The sequence below is a fragment of the Ovis aries genome, chromosome 1 (assembly GCF_016772045.2).
Source record: "Ovis aries strain OAR_USU_Benz2616 breed Rambouillet chromosome 1, ARS-UI_Ramb_v3.0, whole genome shotgun sequence".
In the NCBI taxonomy this organism is placed as follows: Eukaryota; Metazoa; Chordata; class Mammalia; order Artiodactyla; family Bovidae; genus Ovis; species Ovis aries.
In genome coordinates this window covers 258,546,853-258,574,161 of record NC_056054.1, presented here as the reverse complement: position 1 = coordinate 258,574,161, position 27,309 = coordinate 258,546,853, and the positions used below count along the sequence as shown (strand labels likewise).

Sequence of the window (27,309 nt, the reverse complement as noted above, 5' to 3'; positions counted from 1 at the left end):
AAGAAGCTTCATTTCCAGCAGTTAGTGAATATCAGCACTCACTAGAAGACAGAGGGAAATATTTCCATCCTTCATTGGAAGACAAAATGTGTTCTAAATTATCCTCATCACACTGAACTGTACCATTTACTGTCACAATTACATGTCGAGAAGCAGGGGTGATTTTTAAAATGGCTATGAATTAAATTAGAGAAATTAAATGACAGGTCTGAAATTCTCCATTGGGAATATATTTCCAAGCTACAAGTTTTCCTTTCCTTCCTTTTTGAGAGTTACAATCATGTTCATTAAAGATTTACCAGAAGTTTTACCATCTCGTGTTTATACTCTGAGAAGAAACAAAAAGCATCCTTTCCAGCTCCTCATCCCTCAGACATACACTCCAAACCCTCTGGTCTGCAAAGAGTGGCAATCTGTTCTACATTTCAGAATAACTGATTCCCAATATTTCAAAGACACAATTTATCCACAACTTTTTGAAGTATAATTGATGTACAATATTATATTAGTTTCAGGGTTATAGAAAAGTGATTCAGTAGTTTCATAGATTATATTCTATTTAAAGTTACTACAAAATAATGGCTATAACTCCTTGTACTGCACAATATATCCTTACTGGATAAAACGATGTGGTGTATATATATATACAATGAAACATTACTCCTCTCCCCCCAAAATTGAAATCTTGCTATTTACAATAACATGGATGGACCTAGAGAGTATTATGCTTAGCAAAACGCAGAGGAAGACAAATACTGTATGTTATCACTTACAGGTGGACTCTAAAAAGATAAAACAAAGGAATGTATATAGCAAAACAGAAACAGACTCATAGATACAGAGAATAAACTAGTGGTTACATGCAGGGAGATGGAAGTGAGGAAGGGTAATATAGGGGAGGGGTTTAAGAGAAGCAAACTACTATGTAATCTTATTGACTCAATACCACTAACAGAGGATGAGATGATTAGATAGCATCAGACTCAATGGACAAAAATTTGAGCAAATTCCGGAAGACAGTGGAGGACAGAGAAGTCTGGCATGCTCCAGTCCACGGGGTCACAAAGTGTCAATACAACTTAACAACTGAACAACAACAACAACAATGATTAATAACACAGAAGGTCGGATTGTAGGTCCTTTTGAGTCTGACAATCAGGCTTACATTTTTATGATACACTTCAGAGATCAAATGTTCTCTTCGCTTGCAAACAGGCTATAGCCAATTAAAGAGCAAGATCACTCCCCCTCACCATATAAGAGCAGGGCATCTGAAGGTAGTTATAATTACTGCAGTAGTACCTGAGCTGTAAATAAGGGCATAACAGGGCCTTTTCCGGATGGAATACTATTAGAAAAAGCACAGGCCAGCAATCACAAGTAATAACAAAGAGATGTCAATCTCTAGGTATATTTTCCCCAAAAGAATTTTAGCTATAAAAACAACATCCTATGAATATAACATGTTAACAAACTCCCTTTCCTCATCTCCCCACATACCCTAATTCTTTACAACCCAAGGAGACTCTGAAATCACATCAGCTACTTATTTACCCTCAAATTAATTACATTTAAGTAATTAAACTTTTCCATTCCTCAGTTATACAGTCCACCTTTCAACTGCTCAGGAGCCACCTGTGACGAGCAACTACCTACTGGCCAGTACACCTGCAGAACATTCCCATCACTGTATGAAGTTCTGGTGGACAGTGCTTATCTCCATGGAGTCTCTTTTGCCAAACTTCAAAATTCTCTAAAACAGAAGTTCACCTTGTTTTTCTCTTTCTCATCCTGACACCCGCAACAATCTCTCTATTATGCAGAGAAGTTCAGCCTCCCAGGTTTTTTCTTTTTTCTTCACTTAGTTACCAGATTCCACATAACAAAGACACCCAGGAACTGGCACAGCCAGCATGAATTATATTCTGCAAGGCTTTCTCTGAATTCTGTAGTTTTGCACGAAGAACAGAGATGTAAACCCAGTCTTGTTCCAAGGGACAGATACAGAAGAATGTGCATCAGTTATGTCCCAGGGCAATGTCCACATTTGCCAGCTTTCACTAAACATAGAAGGTAGTAGGTGTGTGGTTTAAATAGATTGTCAGGTGCTTCGCACTTTGAGCACAGGACCACGCACTGAACTAGCACTAAAAGGCATGTGTTAGCACTAAATAAATATGTACTACTTCATGACTGAGTGCGTGATTCTCCCACTTACTGAGAGTTGTCAGAAGGTCTATGTGCTAGTCAGTTCAGTTCAGCTCAGCTGCTCAGTCATATCCGACTCCTTGCGACCCCATGAACTGCAGCACGCCAGGCCTCCCTGTCCATCACCAACTCCCAGAATCCACACGAACCCATGTCTACTGAGTCAGTGATGACATCCAACCATCTCATTCTCTATCGTCCCCTTCTCCTCTTGCCCTCAATCTTTCCCAGCATCAGGGTCTTTTCAAATGAGTCAGCTCTCCACATGAGGTGGCCAAAGTATTGGAGTTTCTGCTTCAATATCAGTCCTTCCAATGAACACCCAGGACTGATCTCCTTTAGGATGGACTGGTTGGATCTCCTTGCAGTCCAAGGGACTCTCAAGAGTCTTCTCCAACACCACAGTTCAAAAGTATCAATTCTATGGTGCTCAGCTTTCTTCACAGTCCAACTCTCACATCCACCCATGACCACTGGAAAAACCATAGCCTTGACTAGACAGACCTTTGTTGGCAAAGTAATGTCTCTGTTTTTCAATATGCTGTCTAGGTTGGTCATAACTTTTCTTCCAAAGAGTAAGTGTCTTTTAATTTCATGGCTGCAATCACCATCTGCAGTGATTTTGGAGCTCCAAAAAATAAAGTCTGCCACTGTTTCCACTGTTTTCCCATCTATTTGCCATGAAGTGATGGGACTGGATGCCATGATCTTCGTTTTCTGAATGTTGAGCTTTAAGCTAACTTTTTCACTCTCCTCTTTCACTTTCATCTAGAGGCTCTTTAGATTCTTCTTCACTTTCTGCCATAAGGGTGGTGTCATCTGCGTATCTGAGGTTATTGATGTTTCTCCTGGCTAGTCAGTTACCTCAGTATTTTCAACTGTGTTTCAGACTTCCTGCAACCTTGGTAACAGGCTTCCACCAGGGGTGTCGTCACTGGAAGACACAGATGAGAGACCTGGGATGCCACTCCTTCCTCATATCCTTTTCTGGCCATATTTCCAGCACTACGTGCATCTCCTCTACCTTTCTGGCTCCCATTAGATAGGCCCTCCTTCGACAAATCCAGCTTCTGCTGGGTGGTCCAGCTGGTACTAACATCTGTCCCTCTATCCCAGTGGTATGCCCCAGTAAATGCTCAACAACTGGTTCTCTTGATGGGAAGTAAAGTTCTGATTTGAAATGTTTGCCAATATCTATGGTATAAATACTTACACCCAGGCTTGCAAAATTCCTGAAGATTTAACAATTGATTCACAAACCTCTATGAGCTAGCTTCAGCACATCACTGCTCTACCCTAAATCAACCAGCACCCCCATATTGTTAATCTCTGGGTTTTCACACAGTGCCTACTTAGTTTCTCAACATTTCCAATGTTTTTGTTACTAGTTATTTGTATTAAATCTTTTCTATTAGTTACTTGGTGTGGGCTCTGTTTTCCCAACTATACCCTAAATGTAGTCTTAAGACTAAAATTTATTAGAGAAGTGCTTCTCAAAAGTTCCAAAATATAACTCAGTCATGTCACTAAGGATGCTGGAAGTTCAGCTGACACTATTTTTAAAAAGACTTTAGAGATGAAGGAAGCAGTGAATTAGCTTACAGTGTGGCACAAGTTTCCGATTTCACTGTGAACTGGTAACAAAATGTTTGCAAGCTAGTAGCTCTGTGCAAACACACTTCAAGTAACTCTGTAGAAGAATGCTTTGGAAAAGCAGTTTGGCAAATGCATCAAAAACCCCCAAAGTGTCCTATCCTATTCCACTAGTTCAACTTTGACAGAATCTCTCATAGAAACTAATCCAAAAGGAAGGGGAAAGCCTTATGCTCAAAGATGGATCCTGCAGCATTATTTAAAATAGGGTAATTTTGAAAACAACTAAAAGTGAAAAAAATTGGAAAATGATTAAATAAATCTACTTGATGGGATATCATGCAGGCTTAAAATTAAAATTATGAATATTATAGCAATATGCAAAAAACATATTCTGCTATGTAAGAAAATCACAGAAGAAAATTTTATGTTCATCATAACTATCTTGTAAGAATATGAATGTCAGAAGGAAAAGACTGAAAAGAAATATGTACAAATAAACAAATGATGTAAAGGGAGTTTTAGGAGATGAAGTCTTTCCCTCTATTTTTCCACAAGTCTCTTTTTCCTAATGTAGGTATTCCACTTAGTTTTCTTAAACAAAAAATAAAAGACAGGGAAGTCCACCAACAAAATCAAGGAGAATATTTAGAAGGGGAAAAAGAGACATTACACATTAACATTCCTGTGAATGCTATTTTATATTTAAAATATAAGTCCTGGATAAGATGGAGGTTAAAGGAAGATCCCCAATCTGCCATCTGTCATTGATTTCCTTGTGTGTTGTTGCCTTCATCTGTTCACCAACTTCTATCAAACTATCCTTTCATAGAAGTACCTTTTATCACATATGTACAAGTAAGTAAACATACTACCTATGAGATCTTCTGAACCTTTTTCTTACTGTGCAGTGAAGACAATGGCCCTGAAAGAAGCACTGGTCAGCTCCATGCAAACAGATAGAGAGAGGACTGAAGTCTGTCCTGAGGGATCCAAGCAAGGTATTTGTGTACACTTGTTCTACTCAGCATGGATCCAAAACCCTCATCCAAATTTTGCTGGGCATTTCATTCCCTTAGAGATGATAATAATTGCTTCCACAGCTGCATCCCCTATTCCTCCCTATCCCACATTTCACCTGAGACCAGGTCTTTTTAAAACACTGCTAACAGTAGCCATGTATGGAAGTGAAAGTTAGACCATAAAGAAAGCTGAACACCGAAGAACTGATTCTTTTGAACAGTGGTGTTGGAGAAGACTCTTGAGAGTTCCTTGGACTGCAAGGAGATCCAGCCAGTCCATCCTAAAGGAAAATCAGTACTGAATATTCATTAGAAGGACTGATGCTGAAGCTGGAGCTCCAATACTTTGGCCACCTGATGTGAAGAGCTGACTCATTTGAAAAGACCCTGATGCTGGGAAAGATTGAAGGCAGGAGAAGGGGATGACAGAGGATGAGATGGTTGGATGGCATCACTGACTTGACAGACATGAATTTGAGCAAGTTCTGGGAGTTGGTGATGGACAGGGAAGCCTGGCATGCTGCAGTCCATGGGATCAGAAAGAGTTGGACACGACTGAGCAACTAAACTGAACTGAACCAGGTACCTAGAACAAAGAAAACAATAACAACCGCAACCTCCCCCAAACTTAAAAACCAGTCCTTGTCCAATTTGTTTCAATTTTAAATAAACCAACAAAACTCAACTGCAGAATTCAACATGCTGTATTGCCACACAAAATACCAAAGGCCACACCAATGGGCACTGTAAGTATAAAATAGCAATAAAGAGCTCAGGCCCTGGAGCTTGACTGGGAAATATTAGCTATTCCACTTATAAACTGGATGATCCTGGGCAAATCCTTAATCTTTCTGTTTCCTCATAGGATTATTGTACAGATGAAATTAGTTGTTTTACATAAAGCACTTAGAATAGTGCCTAATACTTAATAAGCACCCAGTAAAGTTTAGCTAATATTAAGTTTATTCCCCTAAAATAAGTGTGTGATGTGGCCCCAGTATAGCAGTCCCGGCTGCCCATCCCCAGGAGATACTATATCCACAATGAGCACACCAATTAATGGTAAATGTCAAAATATCCACAGTATTAAAACATCATGATATGGAAGCAACCTAAATGTCCATTGACAGATGAGTGGCTAAAGAAGATATGGTACATATACACAGTGGAACACTACTCAGCCATAAGAAGAAAGGAGTATCGCCATTTGTAGCAACATGGATGGACCTAGAGATTATCATCCTAAGTGAAAAAATTCAGACCAAATGACAAATATCATATGATAGTGCTTATATGTGGAATCTAAAAAAAAATTATATAAATGAACTTGTTTATAGAACAGAAACAGACTCACAGACTTAGAGAAAGAATTTATGGTTAGCAGAGGGGAAAGGATGGAGGGGAGGGATAGATTGGGATTTGGGGATTAACATATACACACTGCTATATATAAAACAGATAATCAACAAGGACCTACTGCATAGCACAAGGACCTCTGCTCAATATTTTGTAATAACATAAATGGGAAACTAATTTGAAAAAGAATAGATACCTATATATGTATAACTGAATCACTTTGCTCTACACCTGAAACTAACACAACATTGTTAATCAACTATAATATAAATTTTTTAATTTAAATATACAAATTTTTAAAATCATGGTATGAGCAGAAATGTGATCATATTCACTTCTAGAATTTTCTGTCTCACCGATAGAAACCACCTGAAGACAGGAAATGCCAAAGCATTTTGGAACCTCTCCTCCTGCCATGCTTCTCTCCATTTCACTGGACATGCCTACCTCGAACCACTGCCCGTGGGACTGCATCTTGAGAATGACACAGGGGTCTGGTTTGGAAAGGGCATCTCTGTCGGAAATGCCTTTGCATGCCACACGTAGTTCAACTTTGGTCAGGCAGGGGCTGTTAAAGATTCCCAGTGTATTGGCAGCTGACTCATAAATGTTGCTCATCTTCTTCATTCTGTTTTAGGCAAGAAAAAGAGGAAAAAAGACATGCCAGTCACTACAGTATTTGTCAAAAGAGAAAGTCTCTCAATCACCCTTCAAGAAAATGTTAAACATACACTTTTGAGTACTGAATATATTACTTATCTAGCAGGGCCAGAGTTCCAGTGAAACAAACAAAAAAAACCAAAGAAATAGGTGCTAATGCACTTGGCTAAGAACACTATTTTCTTATTTGCATACATTTGCATGGTAAAAATTTTAGTCTATGAAATTATATTAACGAATTAGTGCAGCAGACTGAAAACCTTAATCAGCTCTCCAGTAACAACATGACTTGTGTGAAATTTTACATAGTTGTTAGTTCATCAGTTTAACCACATTCCAAGATGTTGAGATTTCCCCCAAATCCAGCTTCTGTGTGGTGGCACAGAGAAGGACAATTTTCCCTTCTCCAAATTCTGGCCTCCTTTCCAAGATGTTTTCAACAAACCAAGTCCAAGAGAGACTCAGCATCTGATCTCCTGACTCAAATGCATAAGTCCATTTTCATACGCCCATTTCCCTTCCTTGCTCCTGCTGCCATGTCGGAAATGCAACTGTGACCATTTAGGGAGAGCATAAAGCGTACCCCATGGAAACAGCTGCCACGAGTAATAACTGCAGTCCCCCTTCCTGTCTTCATATGGTCACCTTTCACTGACACTTCGCATGACTGTAGCTCAGGACTACAGGCAGCTCTGAGCCCAACAATACTCTCCTCTTCTGAGAAGGGCTGGGCCCGTACAGACGTTGACAGATCCTCTCCAGGGTGAAATCAATATCCTTCCTATGAAATTCTGCTTCCCTGTAGATTCCCTATGAGAAACAACACTGGAGTCCCACAGCGGAATTTCTTCATCTATAAATAAGGATGATCCATCCCTCTTCCTTCCCTTTTTCCACAAATATTCAGTGAGTCCCCTTGGTATCTGGTACTACAGTAGGCTTGAGTACACTGTAACTTCTTACACATACATGTACTCACACACCTGCACACACACACACCTGTAGACACACACACATACACCAGCTGGTCTCTTCCAAACTTGGCAGCTAGCTCCATGCCAAAGCCAACTTTTCCAATGTGACAATGCCTCTCCTTCACAGCAGATATCACTGGAATTTTCTCTCCCAATCCTGCATCGTAAGTCTCTCTACTCTCCCTCCCTTGTACATTCCAAGTCTCTGTGCTGTGCTTAGTTGCTCAGTCGTGTCCAACTCCTTGTGAGCCCATGAACTGTACCTGCCAGGCTCCTCTGCCCATGGGGATTCTCCAGGCAAGAATACTGGAGTGGATAGCCATGCCTTCCTCCAGGGGATCTTTCCAATCCAGGGATCAAACCCAGGTCTCCTGCACTGCAGGGAGATTTTCTACCATCTAAGCCATAAGGGAAGCTAAATAATGCTGGAGTAGGTAGCCTATCTCTTCTCCAGGGGATGTTCCTGACCCAGGAATCAAACTGGGGTCTCCTGCATTGTAGGCAGTTTCTTTACCAGCTGAGCTACCAGGGAAGTCCTCCAAGTCTCGAGTCCCCTATTTAATTTAATTATTGTGAACAGATGGTTTTTCCCATATACGCTGAAGGGAAGTTGAACTGAATCCCAAAAAGTTATGTCCTAGAACAGAAATGGGCAAACTATGGCCTGTGTGCCCAATCTGTCTTGCCACCTGCTTTGATACATAAAGTTTTGTTGGAACACAGGCCTTGTCATGCATTTACATAGTATATGTGGATACCTTAATAGATGGCAGCTCAGAGTACTTTCAACAGAGGCTGCATGGCCTACAAAGCCTGAAATACCTATTCCCTGGCCCTCTCAATTAGAAATGTTTCCCAATTTCTGCTCTAAAATATCAGGTAAGGGGAGTTTGCAGTTGGGAAGAGTTGGGATTCTGTTTCAATATGTGCTATGGGATTAGTTTGAGGGTGAGAGTTGCTCTATCCTCTATCATAATGAAAATTAGTAGGGAATTTGGGATGTTTACTTTTTCGATATGAGGAAATCCAAGTTCAGAAGGGACTGGGTACCTTGACTGTGTCAGACAGTTATTCTAACAGCAGAGCTAAGACTGGAATGCCAGTTTTCTATCTCTTAGCCCACACTATTATTTATCATATGTAAAATAGTTGACTAAAGAATTGTTTGAATCTGCCAAGCAACAGTGAATATGACAATACCCTTGACTTATTTCAACTTCCATACAGAATCGTTCTATTTTTAAATAAATTGTATTCACATGTAGAAAATGCACAAATCATAAATGCACAGCTTAGTAAATGATGGTTCCTCTATTTTTACAGACTGTGAGCAGGCCAATTATTAGAGCAACATAGAAGGCAGAGCACCTATGAACTTTGATTTATAAAAAGGCACACAGAGGAAAAATAGACAAGTATGAGGATGGGTTTGTGTCAGACAATATTGGAAAAAAAAATTTGACTATCAACCTTTTGCTAAGAACAGCTTATCCTTCATGAATTCTGCTTTCCCAAAGCATTAACTGGCTCCTTGGATCCACACAGCTCTGCTGAGTTCTGAGTGGCCTCTTCTATCTCTGGGAGGCATTGCTACCTCTTTCTAAATGGCCCTATTCTTATAGACTCATAGCCATGTCCACCCCCTCCATCCCTACCCCCACCACTGCTTTTTCTTAAACACTATTTTTTTTAGAGCTGTTTTAGGTTCATAGCAAAATTGAGAGGAACGTTCAGGGATATCCCATACGCCACGTTTTCATCTCCATTATGTTGGCGTTGGTGATGGACAGGGAAGCTGGTGTGCTGTGGTCCATGGGGTCACAGAGTTGGATACAACTGAGCGACTGAACTGAACTGATGTTTGTTACAATCAGTGAACCTCCATTGACACATCATAGTCACCCAAAGTCCACAGTTCACAACAGGGTTAATTTGGGGGTTGCATGTTCCATGAGTTTGGACAAATGTATAATAATGTGTACACCCATTATAGTACCATACAGAGTAGTTTCACCACCCTAACAATCCTCTGTGCTCTACTTATTCATACCTCCTAACTCCTGGCAACCACTGCTTCTTTTTACTGTCTTCACAGTTTTGCCTTTTCCAAAATGTCACAAAGATGGGAACCTTTACAGTCTGGTTCCTTTCATCTAGGACTCCTTTCTATATAAAACAAGTGTGGTTATAGAATGGGACACCTACTCTAAGGCTGGGTCTTAATTGTGGGGTGTGACAGAAAAAAGACTGTCAAGACACAGTTCCTTCCAGGGTCAAGTCCTGGCTCCTTCACTATGTAAACTTGAACAGGATTCTTAACCTCTCTTGTAGTGATACCTACCTTGAAGCTGACATGAAAGGGCAGATTAAATAATACATGTAAAGTGATTAGCACAATGCCAAGTATACAGTGAAAGTGAAAGTCGCTCATTGTCTCCAACTCTTTGCAACCCCATGGAATGTAGTCCATGGAATTCTTTAGGCCAGAATACTGGAGTGGGCAGTCTTTCCCTTCTCCAGGGGATCTTCCCAACCCCATGGGTCAAACCCAAGTCTCCCCCATTGCAGACAGATTCTTTGCCAGCTAAGCCACAAGGGAAGCCCAAGAATACTGGGGTAGATAGCCTATCCCTTCTCCAGCAGATCTTCCCAACCCAGGAATCAAACAGGGGTCTCCTTCATCATGGGCAGATTCTTTACCAACTGAGCTATCAGGGAAGCCCAAGTATACAGTAGATGCTCCAAAAGTAGAGTTATTATTATTGTAATTTAACTGCTCTCAAGATTAAATCACTCATTCTCCCACTGCCAACTGGAACTTTCTCAGATTTTCTGCTATTACTCTAGGCTCAAGCTTCTACTTGACCCCTTCAATTCATTCTGTCTTTTCAGCCCACAGTCTGGGCATAACACTTTCCACCTACGAGCACAGAGCTGCCTCTCAAATCAGTAGTTTGTCTGAGGATTCATATACATTGACTAGCTGATAACTCTCACATGTTTTGAAGGCAGATAGTAAAACATGTGACAATCTGATCATATAGGCCAAAAGCTACCTAAAATAATGTAAAACTATTAGGAAAGCTTCTTTCATGCCATAATCATGAATGACATCTAAGTTGTAAGTGTATGTAGTATTCTGAGCCATTAATTGGTAGTAAATTTAAATTGTTGATAAGTGAATAAAAAAATGAATAGAAGGCACATGTTTTGAGACTTTCTCTTAACCATTTGGGTATATGATCCAAAACCTTTTTAATGAATCATTCTTTTAGACAGTGGCGAAGATTTGGAGGATTTAGAGCTTGGAAAATAGACGATGAAATAATCATTCAAGAAAAATCAATCTAGTGCCAATACAATGGTTGAACTAGAGGAGAAAAGAAAACTTATGACTGTCTAAGGCTGTATAAGGTCTTTATTTATTTTCTCCTTTTCTCATTGATTTCCCCCTTCTTCTTTTGTTCAGGGACCTAAGAGACTGATCTCCACTGAGTAACAGACCACTGTTGGCCAGCTTCCTGTTGCTATGGTCTGAATGTGCCCCACCCCCAAATTCCAAGGTCGCAATCCTAATCCCTGAAGGTGGTGAGATTAGAAGGTGGAGCTTCAAGAGGGTGGAACCCTCATGAATGACATTACTGCTCTTATAAAAGAGACCCACAGAACTCCCCAGGCCCTTCTGCCACGAGAAAACACAGCGGAAAAAGAGCCCTCATGCAACCATGATGGCACTCTGATTGTGGGATGTCCGCTGCTGCTGCTGCCAAGTCACTTCAGTTGTGTCCGACTCTGTGTAATCCCATGGAGTGAGCCAAACCCTGACATGACCCAGTCTTGTAGGGCAACTCCATTTCCAAGGCTCTCACAATGCTTTGGGAATACAGGTTCTTTCTTTGACTCCTTCAGGCTTACAGTTATGCTAGAGTTGGGGAACCATAACCCCTCAGATTTGGTTCCAGCCACCCATGAGCTGACAGCAATGGGTCAAGTCTCCAGAAAAAGGGCAGCTGTGAGCCATTAGCAGCCAACACTCACATCTATTGGGCACTGGAGGATAGATGCACTAGCTTGATAAAAGGAAACTGGGAAGAGCATCAGCAGGGTCTATTTTACCACAGTGGTTAGTCTACTTTAGGTGAGGGACTACTTCTTATACTCTATTATATCCCTAATAGTGTTCACCTTAATAATAATTATACTCTGCTGATGAAACCACTATAGACCCTCACTTTCGGGGGATGGGATATAGGACATACCCATGCACAAGTGAAAGCCATACCTAGATCGACATATTGGAGATCATGAGTTCCTCTGGCTGCACAGAGGTGGCAGGAGTCCTGCCCCTGACTTTGGAGGTGGTATACAGGCCAGTGAAGTCAGACTGTTTGGCCTTGGCCCAGCTGAAGCTCATGGTTGAAAGGTGATCACAAATACAGCTCTGTCAACCAGTGATCAGCTACCTCCAGCCCCAGATAAGTGGAGTAAACAAGTAATTTCACACTCTGTTAGAGGACAGGATTAATATGGTCAGATTATCAATACGTTTTCCATGGCCTATGTAAATCTGTTTGTTGCCTTCCTTACAATACTCTGGTTTTACAGAGACTAATGTCTGCTGAGAATTATTTTGATGAAAGCTGACTTTTCGCTAATTTTAGAAGCGAATTATAACTGTCCTTTCACTTAGAAAATGTAAGTTATTTTTTTAAAAAAACCACCTCTTCAGCATATATACACTCTTTTAATAGGACAAACTGATCCTGAAACTTAATTAGTTTCTGAATGAGTTGCAAACAGCACCAAGACAATAGAGAGCCCAAGAGAGAAGAGAATCAGCTCCAGTTCACAGGGGAACAAGCTGAGCAGAGCTTAACTAAAGCTCTGTTAAGATTAAATGCATAATCTCTGTTCTGCTTGCCCTGGCACTATCTAGCCTTTTTAAACGTTGCAGCAGAATGCTACTATGCTGGATGTCTCTATCACACAACATTTTCATCTCAGTGCAAGAAATACGATGGGGAATCTACTATGTGCCTGCTGCTGCAGTGGATCCAGAGGCCCCAAGCATCATTCACTCAGCTGAGGAGAAAGCAGGTATTATTCCTTCAACTTGTGAATTTATTTCCTATTCAACCTATTTGTAGATTAACAATAACTCTACTCATAGGTGGCAAGCGTGATGATTGATACTAATAAGACAGCCCATCTACTACATATTCATATCCTAGAACAGCGTCTCAGGCTATGCATGATCATGGGTCACATGGAAAGCTTGTTAAGACATAGTTCCTGTTTCAAGAGTCTGGAGTGCGGGCCCTGAGACTGTTCTCAGATGTCACTGATCCCACTGCCTATGGACCATACTTGAGTGGCAAGATTGCTGAGTACAAACCAACCATTTATAAAACAAGGCAAACTGCCATTGAGGTTGTTCATTTGAAGACCAGACACTTATGTATGAGACGCCAATAGTCCCCAACCTTTTTGGTACCAGGGACTGGTTTCATGACAGACAATTTTTCCTGGTGGGGATGGTTTCAGGATAATTCAAGTACACTAGAACTTATGTTCCTATGAGAATCTAATGGCATCAACGATCCGACAGGAGGCAGAATTCAGGCAATAATGTGAGTGATGGGGAGCAGCTATAAATATAGATGAAGCTTCACTCTCTAAAGTGCTGCTCACCTCTTGCTTTATGGCCTGATTCCTAACAGACCACAGACTGTTACTGGGTGCTGGTCCACAGCCTGGGCATTAGGTAACTCTGCCATAGAGTACGAGAGTATGGATCCAGCATTAGAATATTTGATGCTAACACAAGCTCTGCTACTCCCTGTGTATGACTTTGGCCAAGTTAATTGACTCCTCTGTACCTCAGTTTTAACATCTGTGGAATGAAAATAATGATAGCTTCTGCCTTGTAGAGCTATAATAAATTAAATGAATTAATCCTCATAAGGTCTTCAGAACCAGACATAGAATAACAGACTGGTTCCAAATTGGGAAAGCAGTACGTCAAGGCTGCATACTGTCACCCTGCTTATTTAACTTATATGCAGAGTGCATCATGTGAAATGCTGGGCTGGATGCAACGCAAGCTGGAATCAAGACTTGGAGAAATATCAATAACCTCAAATATGCAGATGACACCACCTTTATGGCAGAAAGTAAAGAGGAACTAAGGAGCCTCTTGATGAAAGTGAAAGAGGAGAGTGAAAAAGCTGGCTTAAAACTCAATATTCAAAAAACTAAGAGCATGGCATCTGATCCCATCACTTCATGGCAAATAGATGGGTAAGCAGTGGAAACAGTGATAGACTTTATTTTCTTGGGCTCCAAAATAACTGCAGATGGTAATGGCAGACATGAAATTAAAAGATGCTTGCTGCTTGGAAGAAAAGCTATGACTAATCTAAACAGCATATTAAAAAGCAAAGACATCATTTGGCCAACAAAGGTCCATGTGTCAAAGCTATGACTTTTTTAGTAGTCAGGTATGAATGTGAGAGTTGGACCATAAAGAAGGCTGTGTTTCAAAGAACTGATGCTTTTGAACTGTGGTGTTGGAGAAGACTCTTGAGAGTACCTTGGATGGCAAGGAGATCAAACCAGTCAATCCTAAAGGAAATAAATCCTGAATATTAATTGGAGGGGCTGAGGCTGAGGCTGAAGCTGAGGCTCCAAGACTCTGGCCACCTGATGTGAACAGCTGACTCATTGGAAAAGATCCTGATCCTGGGTAAGACTGAAGGCAGGAAGAGGAAGGGATAACAGAGGATGAGATGGTAGATGGCCATCACCAACTCAATGGACATGAGTTTGAGTAAGCTCCAGGAGATGGTGAAGGATAGGGAAGCCTGGTGTGCTGCAATCCATGGGGTTGCAAAGAGTTGGACATGACTGAGTGACTGCACAACAACTACTACATTGTTGGTGGGAATGTAAATCAGTGTAGCCACTATGCAGAACAGTACGAAGGTTCTCCATAAAACTAAAAATAGATCTGCCATACAATCCAGCAGTCCCACTCCTGGCATGTTTCTGGATAAAACAATAATTCAAAAAATACATACATCCTCATGTTCATAGCAGCATCATTAACAATAGCCAAGATGTGGACACCCAGCAGAAGATGAATGGATGAAGAAGATGTGATACACACACACACACACACACACACACACACACACACACACACACACAAATAATGGAATACTACTCAACTATAAAAAAGAATGAGTAAATGCCATTTTCAGCAACATGGATGGATCTAGAGATTATCATCCAAAATTCAGTCAGACAGAGAAAGAAAAATACTACATGTATCAATTGTATGTAAACTCTAAAATACAACACAAATTAACTTATATACAAAACAGAAACAGACTCAGAGAAAGAGAACAGACTTGTAGTTGCCAAGGGGGCTCTGGGGGAGGGATGGGTTGGGAGTTTGGGATTCAGTTCAGTTCAGTTCAGTCGCTCAGTGGTGTCCGACTCTCTGCAACCCCATGAATTGCAGCACGCCAGGCCTCCCTGTCCATCACCAACTCCTGGAGTTCACTCAGACTCACGTCCATCGAGTCAGTGATGCCATCCAGCCATTTTATCGTCTGTCATCTCCTTCTCCTCCTGCCCCCAATCCCTCCCAGCATCAAAGTCTTTTCCAATGAATTAACTCTTCACATGAGGTGGCCAAATTACTGCAGCATCATTCCTTCTAAAGAAATCCCAGGGCTGATCTCCTTTAGAATGGACCGGTTGGATCTCCTTGCAGTCCAAAGGACTCTCAAGAATCTTCTCCAACACCACAGTTCAAAAGCAATTCTGCAGCGCTCAGCCTTCTGCAGATGGTGATTGTGGCCATGAAATTAAAAGACGCTTACTCCTTGGAAGAAAAGTTATGACCAACCTAGATAGCATATTCAAAAGCAGAGACATTACTTTGCCAACTAAGGTCCGTCTAGTCAAGGCTATGGTCTTTCCTGTGGTCATGTATGGATGTGAGTTTGGGATTAGCAGATGCAAAGTATTACATATAGAATGGATAAACAACAAGGTTCTACTGCATAGCACAAGGAACTCTAGTCAATATTCTGTGATAAACCATAATGGAAAAATTATGAAAAAGAATGTATATATGTATAACTGAATAACTCTACTATATAGTAGAAATTAAGACATTATAAATCAACTATACTTCAATTAAAAAAATTTTTTTAAAGACAACTCTCAATAAAAGTGGTAACTGGGGAATTACACTGCACAACGCTGCCTCAAACATTCCTGACTTATCTGGTTTTCCTAAATGTCACACTGCTCTGCTCCTCCCTCTTCCTGGCTATCCCCTCAACTTCTAGGACCATTCTCTCTCAGTCCTCAAAACTTTTAGATTCCTTATTATTTTTCCTTCATAGAGAGCTCTTTACTTTACAAATTAATCTGCCCTCTAGGTTCCTTTCCTCTCACAATTTTAATCATGCTCAGGCCCCCTTGGTTCCTGCTTTCACTATCCCACGAGAGCTGAAAAGAGAGAAAAGCTGGAAACATTTATACTTTTGGTTTTCATGAAGCCTATAATGTTCTATAAATCTTTTTTTAAAAATAGCTTGTTTTCCTAACCACTAACACTAATAACAAACTGCACAGTGTTTCACATAGTTCTTGAAAAAAATCTCTTGAGATAAGTATTGTCAGCCTCACTTTGTAGATGTAAAAATAAGGCTCATGGTGGTGAAGTCATAGCTGCTAAGTGACAGAGTCAGGAATTAAGCCTGGATCTAATGGACTCTACAATCTGCGTTTCTGATAATTTCTTAGAAAATGATTTATACTCTTAAATTAGCTTAACAATTATTTTCCTTCTAGATTATGCAAAGGCAAACTTCAAACTTGTTCCAATTTTAATAAATCTCTAAGGTGTACTGTGTACATTAATGACCTTTTGCTACAACAGCTTTGAAAAATTCATTTTTCTCCCCTTACTCTCAAGGCAGCCCAAGTCATTTTGGAACTCTTTAACAGTAGCATCATCAAGAGGTTGAGGGGTCTGGGAACTCAGTGACCTCATGATTTCATCAATGGGTTACAGATGGTGGGGCTATAACACCAGCAAACCTGGAAATAAAACCACATGAACCTCAGAAGGCCATGGTGCTAACGAATAAGATTAGAAATTGACAACATGTGGCTTTGAATGTTTTTCTTGAAATATACTATGCCAAATCACACAAGTGCAGTAAATTATTATTTCAGAAATTTCCTGAGTTTTTAATTTGAGACAACCAAAAAACCAAAAGAAAAAAATCCAGCAGAATCCTATTTCCTGAAAAAGAGCTTTCTTTGTTAAATGTACATGAGGAATCAGATATATCAATGTTCTAGGAACTTCCGGGCTCACAGTTGTGTCTCTGACAATGAGTCATGAAGATGAGATTTTTCTAGAAAGCAATTATGTCCATTGCATCACATTCATATTAATTTTATAGCACTCAAATGTCACCCAGTTTTAGGAGAACTGGATAGACAAATTTAACTGGATGATTATAAAGGCTGACAGAAAGTTTTAAAAGGGAAACATGAATAAAATGTTAAAGGAAATTGTATGAATGGCTGTCTCTTCCTTTTAACAGCCCTTCCTTTTCCTACCACACCAAAGGCAATTATAGCTCCTGAAAAAAAGAGAAAAAGCAAATTTAGATGATTTTTTATTATTTTGGTACTGAAATAATTTCCTCCTGTTTCTCAGGCAACTAAATTTAGCCAATAGAAAAATCAAATCCCAGTCTTCTTCTGTTCAGTTATTTTCCTTTCTAATATAATCACAGGGTGGATTCTTCTACTAATGTCATGTTAACAGGAAGCTGGAGACTCACAAAATGGATTGTGTGTTTCTAGTCTCATATATGTCGCTAAGTTTAAAAGCAAAAAGGAGCAACATTATTTTTATGTTCACCAGGAGACACTATAGATAGTATAAGAAGCCAGAATCAAATTTCCTTGAAAATGCATCATAATTGATCTACTGATGGGTCTTATTCTGCTCCTACACCTCGTTTAAGACTTACTTCTGCTTTGAATGACATCCTAGCATTAATAGGCTTTGCTTAGTTAGCACAGGGCAGTATCATGTGTTTTGGAAAAGAAGAAGGGGGTTAGTAGTTTACAAAGTATAAAAAGAACTACCTTGTAGGGTACAAAACACAACCTCTGGTACTGCACTGCCCCATAGAAATATGTGATGATGGATATTTTCTTTATCTACACTGTCCAATACAGCAGCCATGAGTACTTGAACTGGGGTTAGTGCAACTGAGGAAACGAATATTTAATTTTATTTCATTTTAAAATTAAATAGCTACCTGTGGCTGGTGACTACCATAACTGACATGTCCTTGACATATTGTATTAAACTACTGTTCATAGCTTTCTTTTTTTCCCTTTGTTTCTACTGAAGACTAAACCTGAATGCTGCTGCTCAAAAGAACCTTCCAACATGAATGTGATGTCAAGGACCTCACCTCAAAGTAAGTCACGGCAACAGAATTCTTTTATAAAGAAATTGACTTCCCACTCTTTAGTGAGACTGGACACAGAGGTACTATAAGGATTTGATGGGTCATGGTTTGGTCCATAGTTTTTTTCTCATTTTCCAGGGCCAGCTGATCAGTGATGAATGCTTCCAGTGCTGCACAGAGACAGACCGCAGGAGAAAGAGTGTGGTTAATTAACAATGGCTGCCATCCACACTGTTTGGGGATATAGCAGCTTATGGAAGATACTGGAGTATGCTTCTCCTTAGAACTTCTTAACTTTTTATATTATATTGGAGTTGATGAACAATGTTGTGTTACTTTCAAGTATACAGCAGAGTGATTCACTTATACATATACATGTATTTTTTTTTTTTTTAGTTCTTTTCCCATTTAGGCTCTTTCAGAATACTGAGCAGAGTTACCTGTGCTATACGGTCGGTCCCTGTTGGTTATCTATTTTAAACACAGAAGTATGTACCTGTTGATCCCAAACTCCCTAGTCATCCCCTTCTCCCAACCTTCCCCTGTTAACCACAAGTTCATTCTCTAAGTCTGTGAGTCTGTTTCTATTTTGTAATACGTTCATTTGTTTCATTTTCTTAAGATTCCACCTAAAATGATATCATATGATATTTCTCTTTCTGTCTGACTTTATTCAGTATGACAATCTCTAGGTCCATCTGTATTTCTGTAAATGGCATTATTTCTCTTTAATGGTTGTGTAATATTACATTGTATTTATGTATCACATCTTCTTTATCCATTCTTCTGTTAATAGACATTTAGGTTGCTTCCATGTTTTGGCTATTGTAAATAGTTCTGCTATGAACATAGGGGTACGTGTATCCTTTTGGACAATGTTTTTCTCTAAGTATATGCTCAGGAGTGGGATTTCAGGATCATATGGATTAGTTTCCAGAATTTATAAACAGCACACGTGGCTTAATATCATCAAAACAAACAACCCAATTTAAAAAATGAACAGAAGACCTGAATAGAAATTTCTCCAAAAAAGACATATATGTGGTCAAGAGACATATGAAAAAATACTCAACATAACTAGTTACTAGAGAAATGCAAATCAAAACTACAATGAGGTATCACCTCATATTGGTCAGAATGGCCATCATCAAAAAATCCACAAACAATAAATGCTTGAGAGGGTGTGGAGAGAAGGGAATCCTCCTATACTGTTGGTAGGAATGTAAACTGATGCAGCCACTATGAAAAACACTATGGAGTTTCCTTAAGAAATTAGAACTTTTTTTTTTAAATGTGGCATTACCTTTATGATTAATATGTAATGACGTTTCTATAGAAAGTTTCAAAATGGCAAAACATAAGCTTATGGCCTAGAGTAGCAATGGATGAAAACAAATGAGAGATGAGAACTGAGGTAGAAGTACTATGTAAAGTGGGTGTGATTTGGGAGTGGAGAGAGGACTGCTGGAAAGGCAAGCTGTTCTGGAGGTTAGCATCATTATCTGTCCCAGATATCTGTTGTAAGTACAAATCATGATGCTTCGAAAGCCAATAGCAGATGTGGAAGGTATGGTATCTGCATGTCAGTATTCACATGTGGACACACGCACACATTAATTCTCTCCCTCTCTCTCTCAATGAATTTCCAGAGTACAAAGTGGGGCTGTTTTTGTGTAACAATGTGAAAAATTTACATTTAGTGTATTTTCAATTTGTTTTCTTTATTCTGCCCTGTGGCAGCAATTTCCATCATTCTCTTTTCCAGGTGACTTCTCCATTCTTCAGCCTCAGTTTTCCTGCTGTTGATCCCTTCTAGAGTATTTTTCATTTCAGTTATTGCATAATTTATGCTATTTCTTTGTTCTTTAGTTCTTCTAGGTCTCTGTTAATCATTTCTTGTACTTCTTGATCTGTGCCTCTGTTCTTTTTCCAAGATCTTGGGTCATCATTACTATCATTACTCTGAATTCTTTTCAGGTAGAATGTATATCTCCTGAGTATCCATTTCTTTTAGCTATTTTTCTTTGCCTTTATCTTGTTCCTTCATCTGGGACACACTCCTCTGCCCTATCATTTTGTCTAACTTTCTGTGATTTGCTGTTTCTCTTCCACAGGTTGCTAAGTTACAGTTCTTGCTTCTGGTCTCTGCCCTCTGGTGAAAGAGGCTGTCTAAGCTTTACAGGCTTCCCAGTGGGAAGGATTGGTGCTTGCCTATGGGAGTGGAGGTGTGTTTTGTCCACCCAATGGGCAGAGCCATGTCAGAGTGTGTTTGTCAACCAGTTTTGTGCTGAGGAAGACTTTAAGGAGCCTGTCTTCTGACAGGTGAGGCTGTGTTCCTACTCTGTTGTCTTTTTGTCTGAAGTGTCCAAGCACTGGAGCCTTTAGGTTGTTGGGCAGAGGGTTGGGGGGGTGGGCAGGTCTTGATGAGAAAATAGTGGCCTCCAGGAGGGCTCATGCTGAGGCCACCACCACTGTCCTTGTCCCCACAGTGAGCCACAGGTGTCCCCTGCCTCCACAGAGACCTTTCAATACCAGCAAGTAAGTCTTACAATGCTCAAAATTCTCCAGGCCAGAATTCAACAGTATGTGAATCATGAAATTCCAAATGTTCAAGCAATATGTTAAAAAGGCAGAGGAATCAGAGATCAAATTGCCAACATCCATTGGATCATTTAAAGAGCAAGAGAGCTCCATAAAAACATCTACTTCTGCTTTACTGCCTACGCCAAAGACTTTGACTGTGTGATCACAACAAACTGGAAATTTCTTAAAGAGATAGGAATACCAGACCACTTACCTGCCTCCTGAGAAATCTGTATGTAGGTCAAAAGGCAACAGTTAGAACTGGACTTGGAACAACAGACTGGTTCCAAATTGGGAAAGGAGTATGTCAAGGCTGTATATTGTCACCCTGCTTATTTAACTTACATGCAGAGTACATCATGAGAAATGCCGGCCCAGATGAAGCACAAGCTGGAACCAAGACTGTCAGGAGAAATATCAGCAACCTCAGATATGCAGATGACACCACCCTTATGGCAGTAAGTGAAGAAGAACTAAAGAGTCTCTTGATGAAAGTGAAAGAGAAGGGTGAAAAAGTTGGCTTAAAACTCAACATTCAGAAAACTAAGATCATGGCATCGGCCCCACACTTCATGGCAAATCGACAGGGAAACAGCGGCTGATTTTATTTTGGGGGTCTCCAAAACCACTGCAGATGGTGGCTGCAGCCATGAAATTAAAAGGTGCTTGCTCCTTGGAAGAAATCTATGACAAAGCTAGACAGCGTATTAAAAAGCAGAGGCATTACTTTGCCGACAAAGGCCTGGCTAGTCAAAGCTATGGTTTTTCCAGTAGTCGTGTATGGATGTGAGAGTTGGCCTATAAAGAAAGCTGAGTACTAAAGAATTGATGCGTTTCAACTTTGGTGTTGAAGAAGATTCTTGAAAGTCCCTTGGAGGGTAAGGAGATCAAACCAGTCAATCCTAAAGGAACTCAGTCCTGAATATTCACTGGAAGGACTGACGCTGACACTAAAACTCCAATACTTTGGCCACCTCATGCGAAGAACTGACACCTTGGATAAGACCCTGATGCTGGGAAAGATTGAAGGCAGGAGGAGAAGGTGACAACAGAGGATGAGATGGTTGGACGGCATCACCAACGTGATGGACATGAGTTTGAGCAAGCTCCCGGATCTGGTGATGGACAGAAAAGCCTGGCGTGCCGAAATCCATGGAGTTGCAAAGAGTCAGACATGACTGAGTGACTGAACTGAACTGAAGTTTTACAAGGTCACCACTTTTTACCCTGTGTCCTGGTATACATGAGTTCCTGTGTGTACCCTACAAGAGTAGAGTTTCTGCTTCTCCCAGCCCTGCGGAATTCTCGAAATTAAACTTCACTGGCCTTCAAAGCCTGATTCTCTGGGGTCTCCTTCTCCCAACCCCAGGCCCCCAGGCTGGGGAGCCTATGGTGGGCCTCAAGACTTTCACACCAGTGAGATGACATCTGTGGCATAATTATTTTTCAGTTTGTGGGTCTCCCACTTGGAGTGTATGGAATTCATTTTGATCATGAGTGCATCCCTTTACTGTCTGGTCGCAGCTTCTTTGTGTTTGAATGTAGGCTACCTCTTTTGGGAGGTTCCAGGGTTTTTTTTTTTTTTTTTTTTTTGGTCATTGGTTGTTTTGCAGTTAGCTGTGATTTTGGTACTTCCATAAGAAAAAATGAGCTTATATCTTTTTGCTCCACCATATTGTCTCCTCTCTCACAACAACCTTACAGGCAGTCACTATTCCCATTTTACAGAAGACCAGACTGAGGTTTGGAGAATCATGTTTGTTGATTTGCTTGGGTTTCAGTAGTTTTGTTTGCTTTTCAGAGGATTATAGATCTATGTAATATCAAAATCTTGTTTGTTTCCAATAGGCATCATGTGCACATGCTCAGTTGTTTCTGACCCTGCAACACCATGGACTGTAGCCCACCAGGTTCCTATGTCCATAGGATTTTCCTGACAATAATACTGGAGTAGGTTGCCATTTCTTCTTCTAGGGGATCTTCCTGACCCAGGGATTGAACCCATATCTCCTGCACTCCTAGGCTGATTCTTTACCACTGAGTCACCCAGGGATCCCAATAGTGCTAGCCAAAATACAAAAGTGATCATTTAATTCTCCTCTTTACAATCATTCTGTGGGCTCCAGGTGCTTTAAGGATTAAGAACAAACTACCTAGCATCATGTTAACACAGAGCCCTTCTCCAGCCCCATCTCCTCAAGTACCTTTCCCTATCCACTGCAAATGCCTTGTATTTTCTACACATTTTCAACTCAAAGACATCTCATTGTCATTGCTGAATTGTTCTTCTTGCCCTACCTCATGCTGGGTGCTCTTAGAGGTCTAGGCTGGGTCCTATTTGTATTTTTATCCTATTGCCAAGTACAATGCATGGTTCAAAATGAGGGCTCAATCAATATTTGCTGACTGGATGAATGAGTCAATCAATCACATCATCTTGGTTACTATATAAAACAGTTCTCCAAATACATTCTGCATGATAGTTGACCCTCTGTTTCGGACAGTAACCAGAGTTTCCATTTTCTCTGCCTGTTCCCACATTCCACTTCCCCACCATAGTTTTCTGCCTTTGTCTTTGTAGCAGGAAGTACAGGTGGCTGGGTTATGTCTGAAAGACCCTTCATTCAAAGATAATCTTGCCAAGAGGTAAGAAAGCAATTACATTTTTTTTTGCCTACATTCTTGATATAAATTTTATATGTAAAAATCATTCAAAAACATGCTAGATGCATGCACTGGATAAAATCACAGAAGAAAATACACTACAACACTAATCTTAATTTATTTCAGAGTAACAGGATTATAGATGATTTTAATTTTCAGTGTTTCACATTTTGATACTTCTAAATTGTAGATAATATACATGCATATACTACTTTTATAACAAAAATACAATAAGTATTACATTTTAAGCATTAAACAAACTCTATAGATGAGTTCTTATATCAATGTTCAAAATCTAGAATAAACATGTAGTAATTATACATACCATATCAGTGAATTAAAGTAGAGATAATTCAAAAGTTTTACAGTCTGCTTTTCAAAAAAAAAATAGTTTGCACATGAAATTGGGATTGTATTTAACACAAAAGCTTTGTAACTCATGCTTTAAATCTACTCGACTACGAAATCCTAAGGGAATTTTATAATTAAAGCAGCTGAAAGGAAAAAGCCTTTCAAGCTGGTGGCCCCCACTATTCTCCTCTGCCATTCAGCAACAAGAGGTGCGTATCTGTTATAGACAGAGGTACAAGAGGACAGCAGAACCCTGGCAGTGACTGCTTACTGCCTGTGTCCCAAAGCCAACCTCGAGACTTGGAGCTGTGTCCAACTGGGAATGCCTGAAGTGTGACCACTACAAGGAAACAGGGCCTGTGTCCTTCCACAGCTGTACCTGATCACGCCTGTTAAGGCAACATCCCTGAGGTACTACCTGCTGTCCATATTTTCTCTAGGCCTGATTAGAATAGGTAGAAGAATATCAAGCCTCTCAGGCCTAAACCAGGGAAAGCTGTCATGTGAGAAGTCATGTTTCTTGACACAGTCATTAAGATACAGAAAAACTAAAGTAAAAAGCAGCAGCTGGCTGATCCAGCATCGAAGCCCAGCTTCTGGTATAAACAGTGAGTAAGGAGGCTCTGGACTGTGTCCAGAGGAGAAGGCTAGTCCCAGGACCAGCTGAGGGGAAGCAGAGCTCAGCACTTTCCAATGACTGCAATGAAACTCACTCAGATTTCTAATGCTTATCAAGCCAGAGGAGATGCCTCTGAATCATTAAGATTTTTCAGTTCAACTTGATTCGTATGTCACACATTCTGACACTCATCCTTCTTCAGCAATCACCAGTCCCCAACCTGTCCACAAAGACAGACATGCTGTGTTTGGATGATACCATTAAGTTGAGGAGCTGAATTTACTCCCTGCACATTCATTTGTGCCAGAAAGAAACCCATATATCACCTTATTACAAACACCAAGCCCACAGGGATCAGAGACTTCTAGGAAGGAGTGAGATTCAAATGACCTTTGATATTATCTGGGTCTCTGAGTTTCTCAGACTACTGACTGAGAAGAGAGTAACAGATAAATTCTCTGACCTCATGGAGTTTTAGAGCATCTCATTTGATGGCTTCCAGGGAAGTATATTCAATAAACACTTATTGAATTAATCAGTAAAGTAACTTTGACCATGGGAATACTGCTTAATGCACAGATACAGGAAGACCTCAGAGATACTGCAGGTTTGGTTCCAGACACTGCCAAAAAGCGAGTATCATAATACAGTGAATCACAGGAAGTTTTTGGGTTCCTGCACGCATAAAAGTTATGTTTTTACTATATTGTAGTTTATTAAGTGTGCAATAGCATTATGCAAAAAAAAATCAATGTGCCTATTTTAACTTTAGAGTAAAGAAGGCTAACCATCATCTGAGTCTTCAGCAAACGATAATATCTTTCCTGGTGGAGAGTCTGAACTTGATTTGATGGCTGCTGACTGACATGAAACAACACACTGGTTCCAAATAGGAAAACGAGTACGTCAAAGTTGTATATTGACACCCTGCTTATTTAACTTCTATGCAGAATACATCATGAGAAACGCTGGACTGGAAGAAGCACAAGCTGGAATCAAGATTGGCGGGAGAAATATCAAGAATCTCAGATATGCAGATGATACCACCCTTATGTCAGAAAGTGAAAAGGAACTAAAAAGCCTCTTGCTGAAAGTGACAGTGGAGAGTGAAAAAGTTGGCTTAAAGCTCAACATTCAGAAAACAAAGATCATGACCTCTGGTCCCATCACTTCATGGGAAATAGATGGGGATACAGTGGAAACAGTGTCAGACTTTTTTTTTTGGGGGGGGGGGGCTCCAAAATCACTGCAGATGGTGACTGCAGTCATGAAATTAAAAGACGCTTACTCCTTGGAAGGAAAGTTATGACCAACCTAGACAGTATATTAAAAAGCAGAGACATTACTTTGCCAACAAAGGTCCATCCAGTCAAGGCTATGGTTTTTCCAGTGGTCACGTATGGATGTGAGAGTTGAACTGTGAAGAAAGCTGAGTGCTGAAGAATTGATACTTTTGAACTGTGGTGTTGGAGAAGACTCTTGAGAGTCCCTTGGACTGCAAGGAGATTCAACCAGTCCATTCTGAAGGAGATCAGCCCTGGGATTACTTTGGAAGGAATGATGCCAAAGCTGAAACTCCAGTACTTTGGCCACCTCATGTGAAGAGTTGACTTATTGGAAAAGACTCTGATGCTGGGAGGGATTGGGGGCAGGAGGAGAAGGGGACGACGGAGGATGAGATGGCTGGATGGCATCACCGACTCAATGGATGTGAGTTTGAATGAACTCCGGGAGTTGGTGATGGAAAGGGAAGCCTGGCATGCTGTGGTTGATGGGATCGCAAAGAGTTGGACACAACTGAGCGACCGAACTGAACTGAACTCTCTGATCAGGTTGGTGGTTGAGGTAGTTGTGGCAATTTTTAAAGCTAAGACAATGAAGGTTGCCACATCAATTTCAGGAATGATTTCTCTGTAGCATGAAATGCTGTTTGGTAGCATTTTACCCAAAGCATCAGTCCTCTCAAATCCTGTCACTGCTTTATCAATTAAGTTTAATATTCTAAACCCTTTGTCATTCCAACAGTCTTCACAGCATCTTCACCAGAAGAGAGAAACCACTTTCTCTGTTTTATTGATAAGCATCAACTCTTCATCCATTGAAGTTGTATCCTGAAAGTACAGCACATAAGTCCCATCTTCAGGCTCCACTTTTAATTCTAGTTCTCTTGCTATTTCTACCACATCTGCAGTTACTTCCTCCACTGAAGTCTTGAACCCCTCAAAGTCAGCCAGCAGGATGGAATAAATTTCTTCCAAATTTCTGATAATGTTGATAGTTTGACCTCTTCTCATGAATCACATTTGTGAATACTTCCCAGAAGGTTTTCAATTTATTTTTCTAATATTCATCAGAAGAATCATTATCTATGACAGTTATGGCTTTATGAAATGTATTTCTGTAATAAGAAGACTTGAAAGTGAAAATTCCTGGATCCACTGCCTGAGAATAGATGTTGTGTTAGTAGGCAAGAAAACAACAATAATCTTATTGCACATCTCCACTAGAGCTCTTGAGTAACCAGGTGTCTTGTCAATGAGCAGTCATATTTCAAAAGGAATTTTGTTTTCTAGCAATAGGTCTCAGCAATGGGCTTAAAATATTCAGAAAACCATGCTGTAAGCAGATATGCTGTCACCCAGGCTTTGTTGTTCTATTTATAGAATACAGGCAGAAGAGATTTAGCATAATTCTTAGGGGCCCTGGGGTTTTAGGAATGGTAAATGAGCACTGATTTTATCTCAGTTGCCAGCGGCATC

At 40.3% G+C, this 27,309-nt stretch overlaps 1 protein-coding gene across 2 annotated transcripts in view; it reads right to left on the bottom strand.

Moving 5' to 3' along the window:
* The window catches only part of CPNE4 (copine 4), a 636,937-nt gene that overhangs the window by 485,679 nt on the left and 123,949 nt on the right, over positions 1–27,309 (bottom strand). For both annotated transcript variants that reach the window (XM_027960460.3, XM_060395793.1), the window contains exon 2: positions 6,627–6,807. In XM_027960460.3, the coding sequence (XP_027816261.1) occupies positions 6,627–6,806 (180 nt within the window). In that variant the 5' untranslated portion in view covers position 6,807. The remainder of the gene's footprint in view (positions 1–6,626; positions 6,808–27,309) is intronic.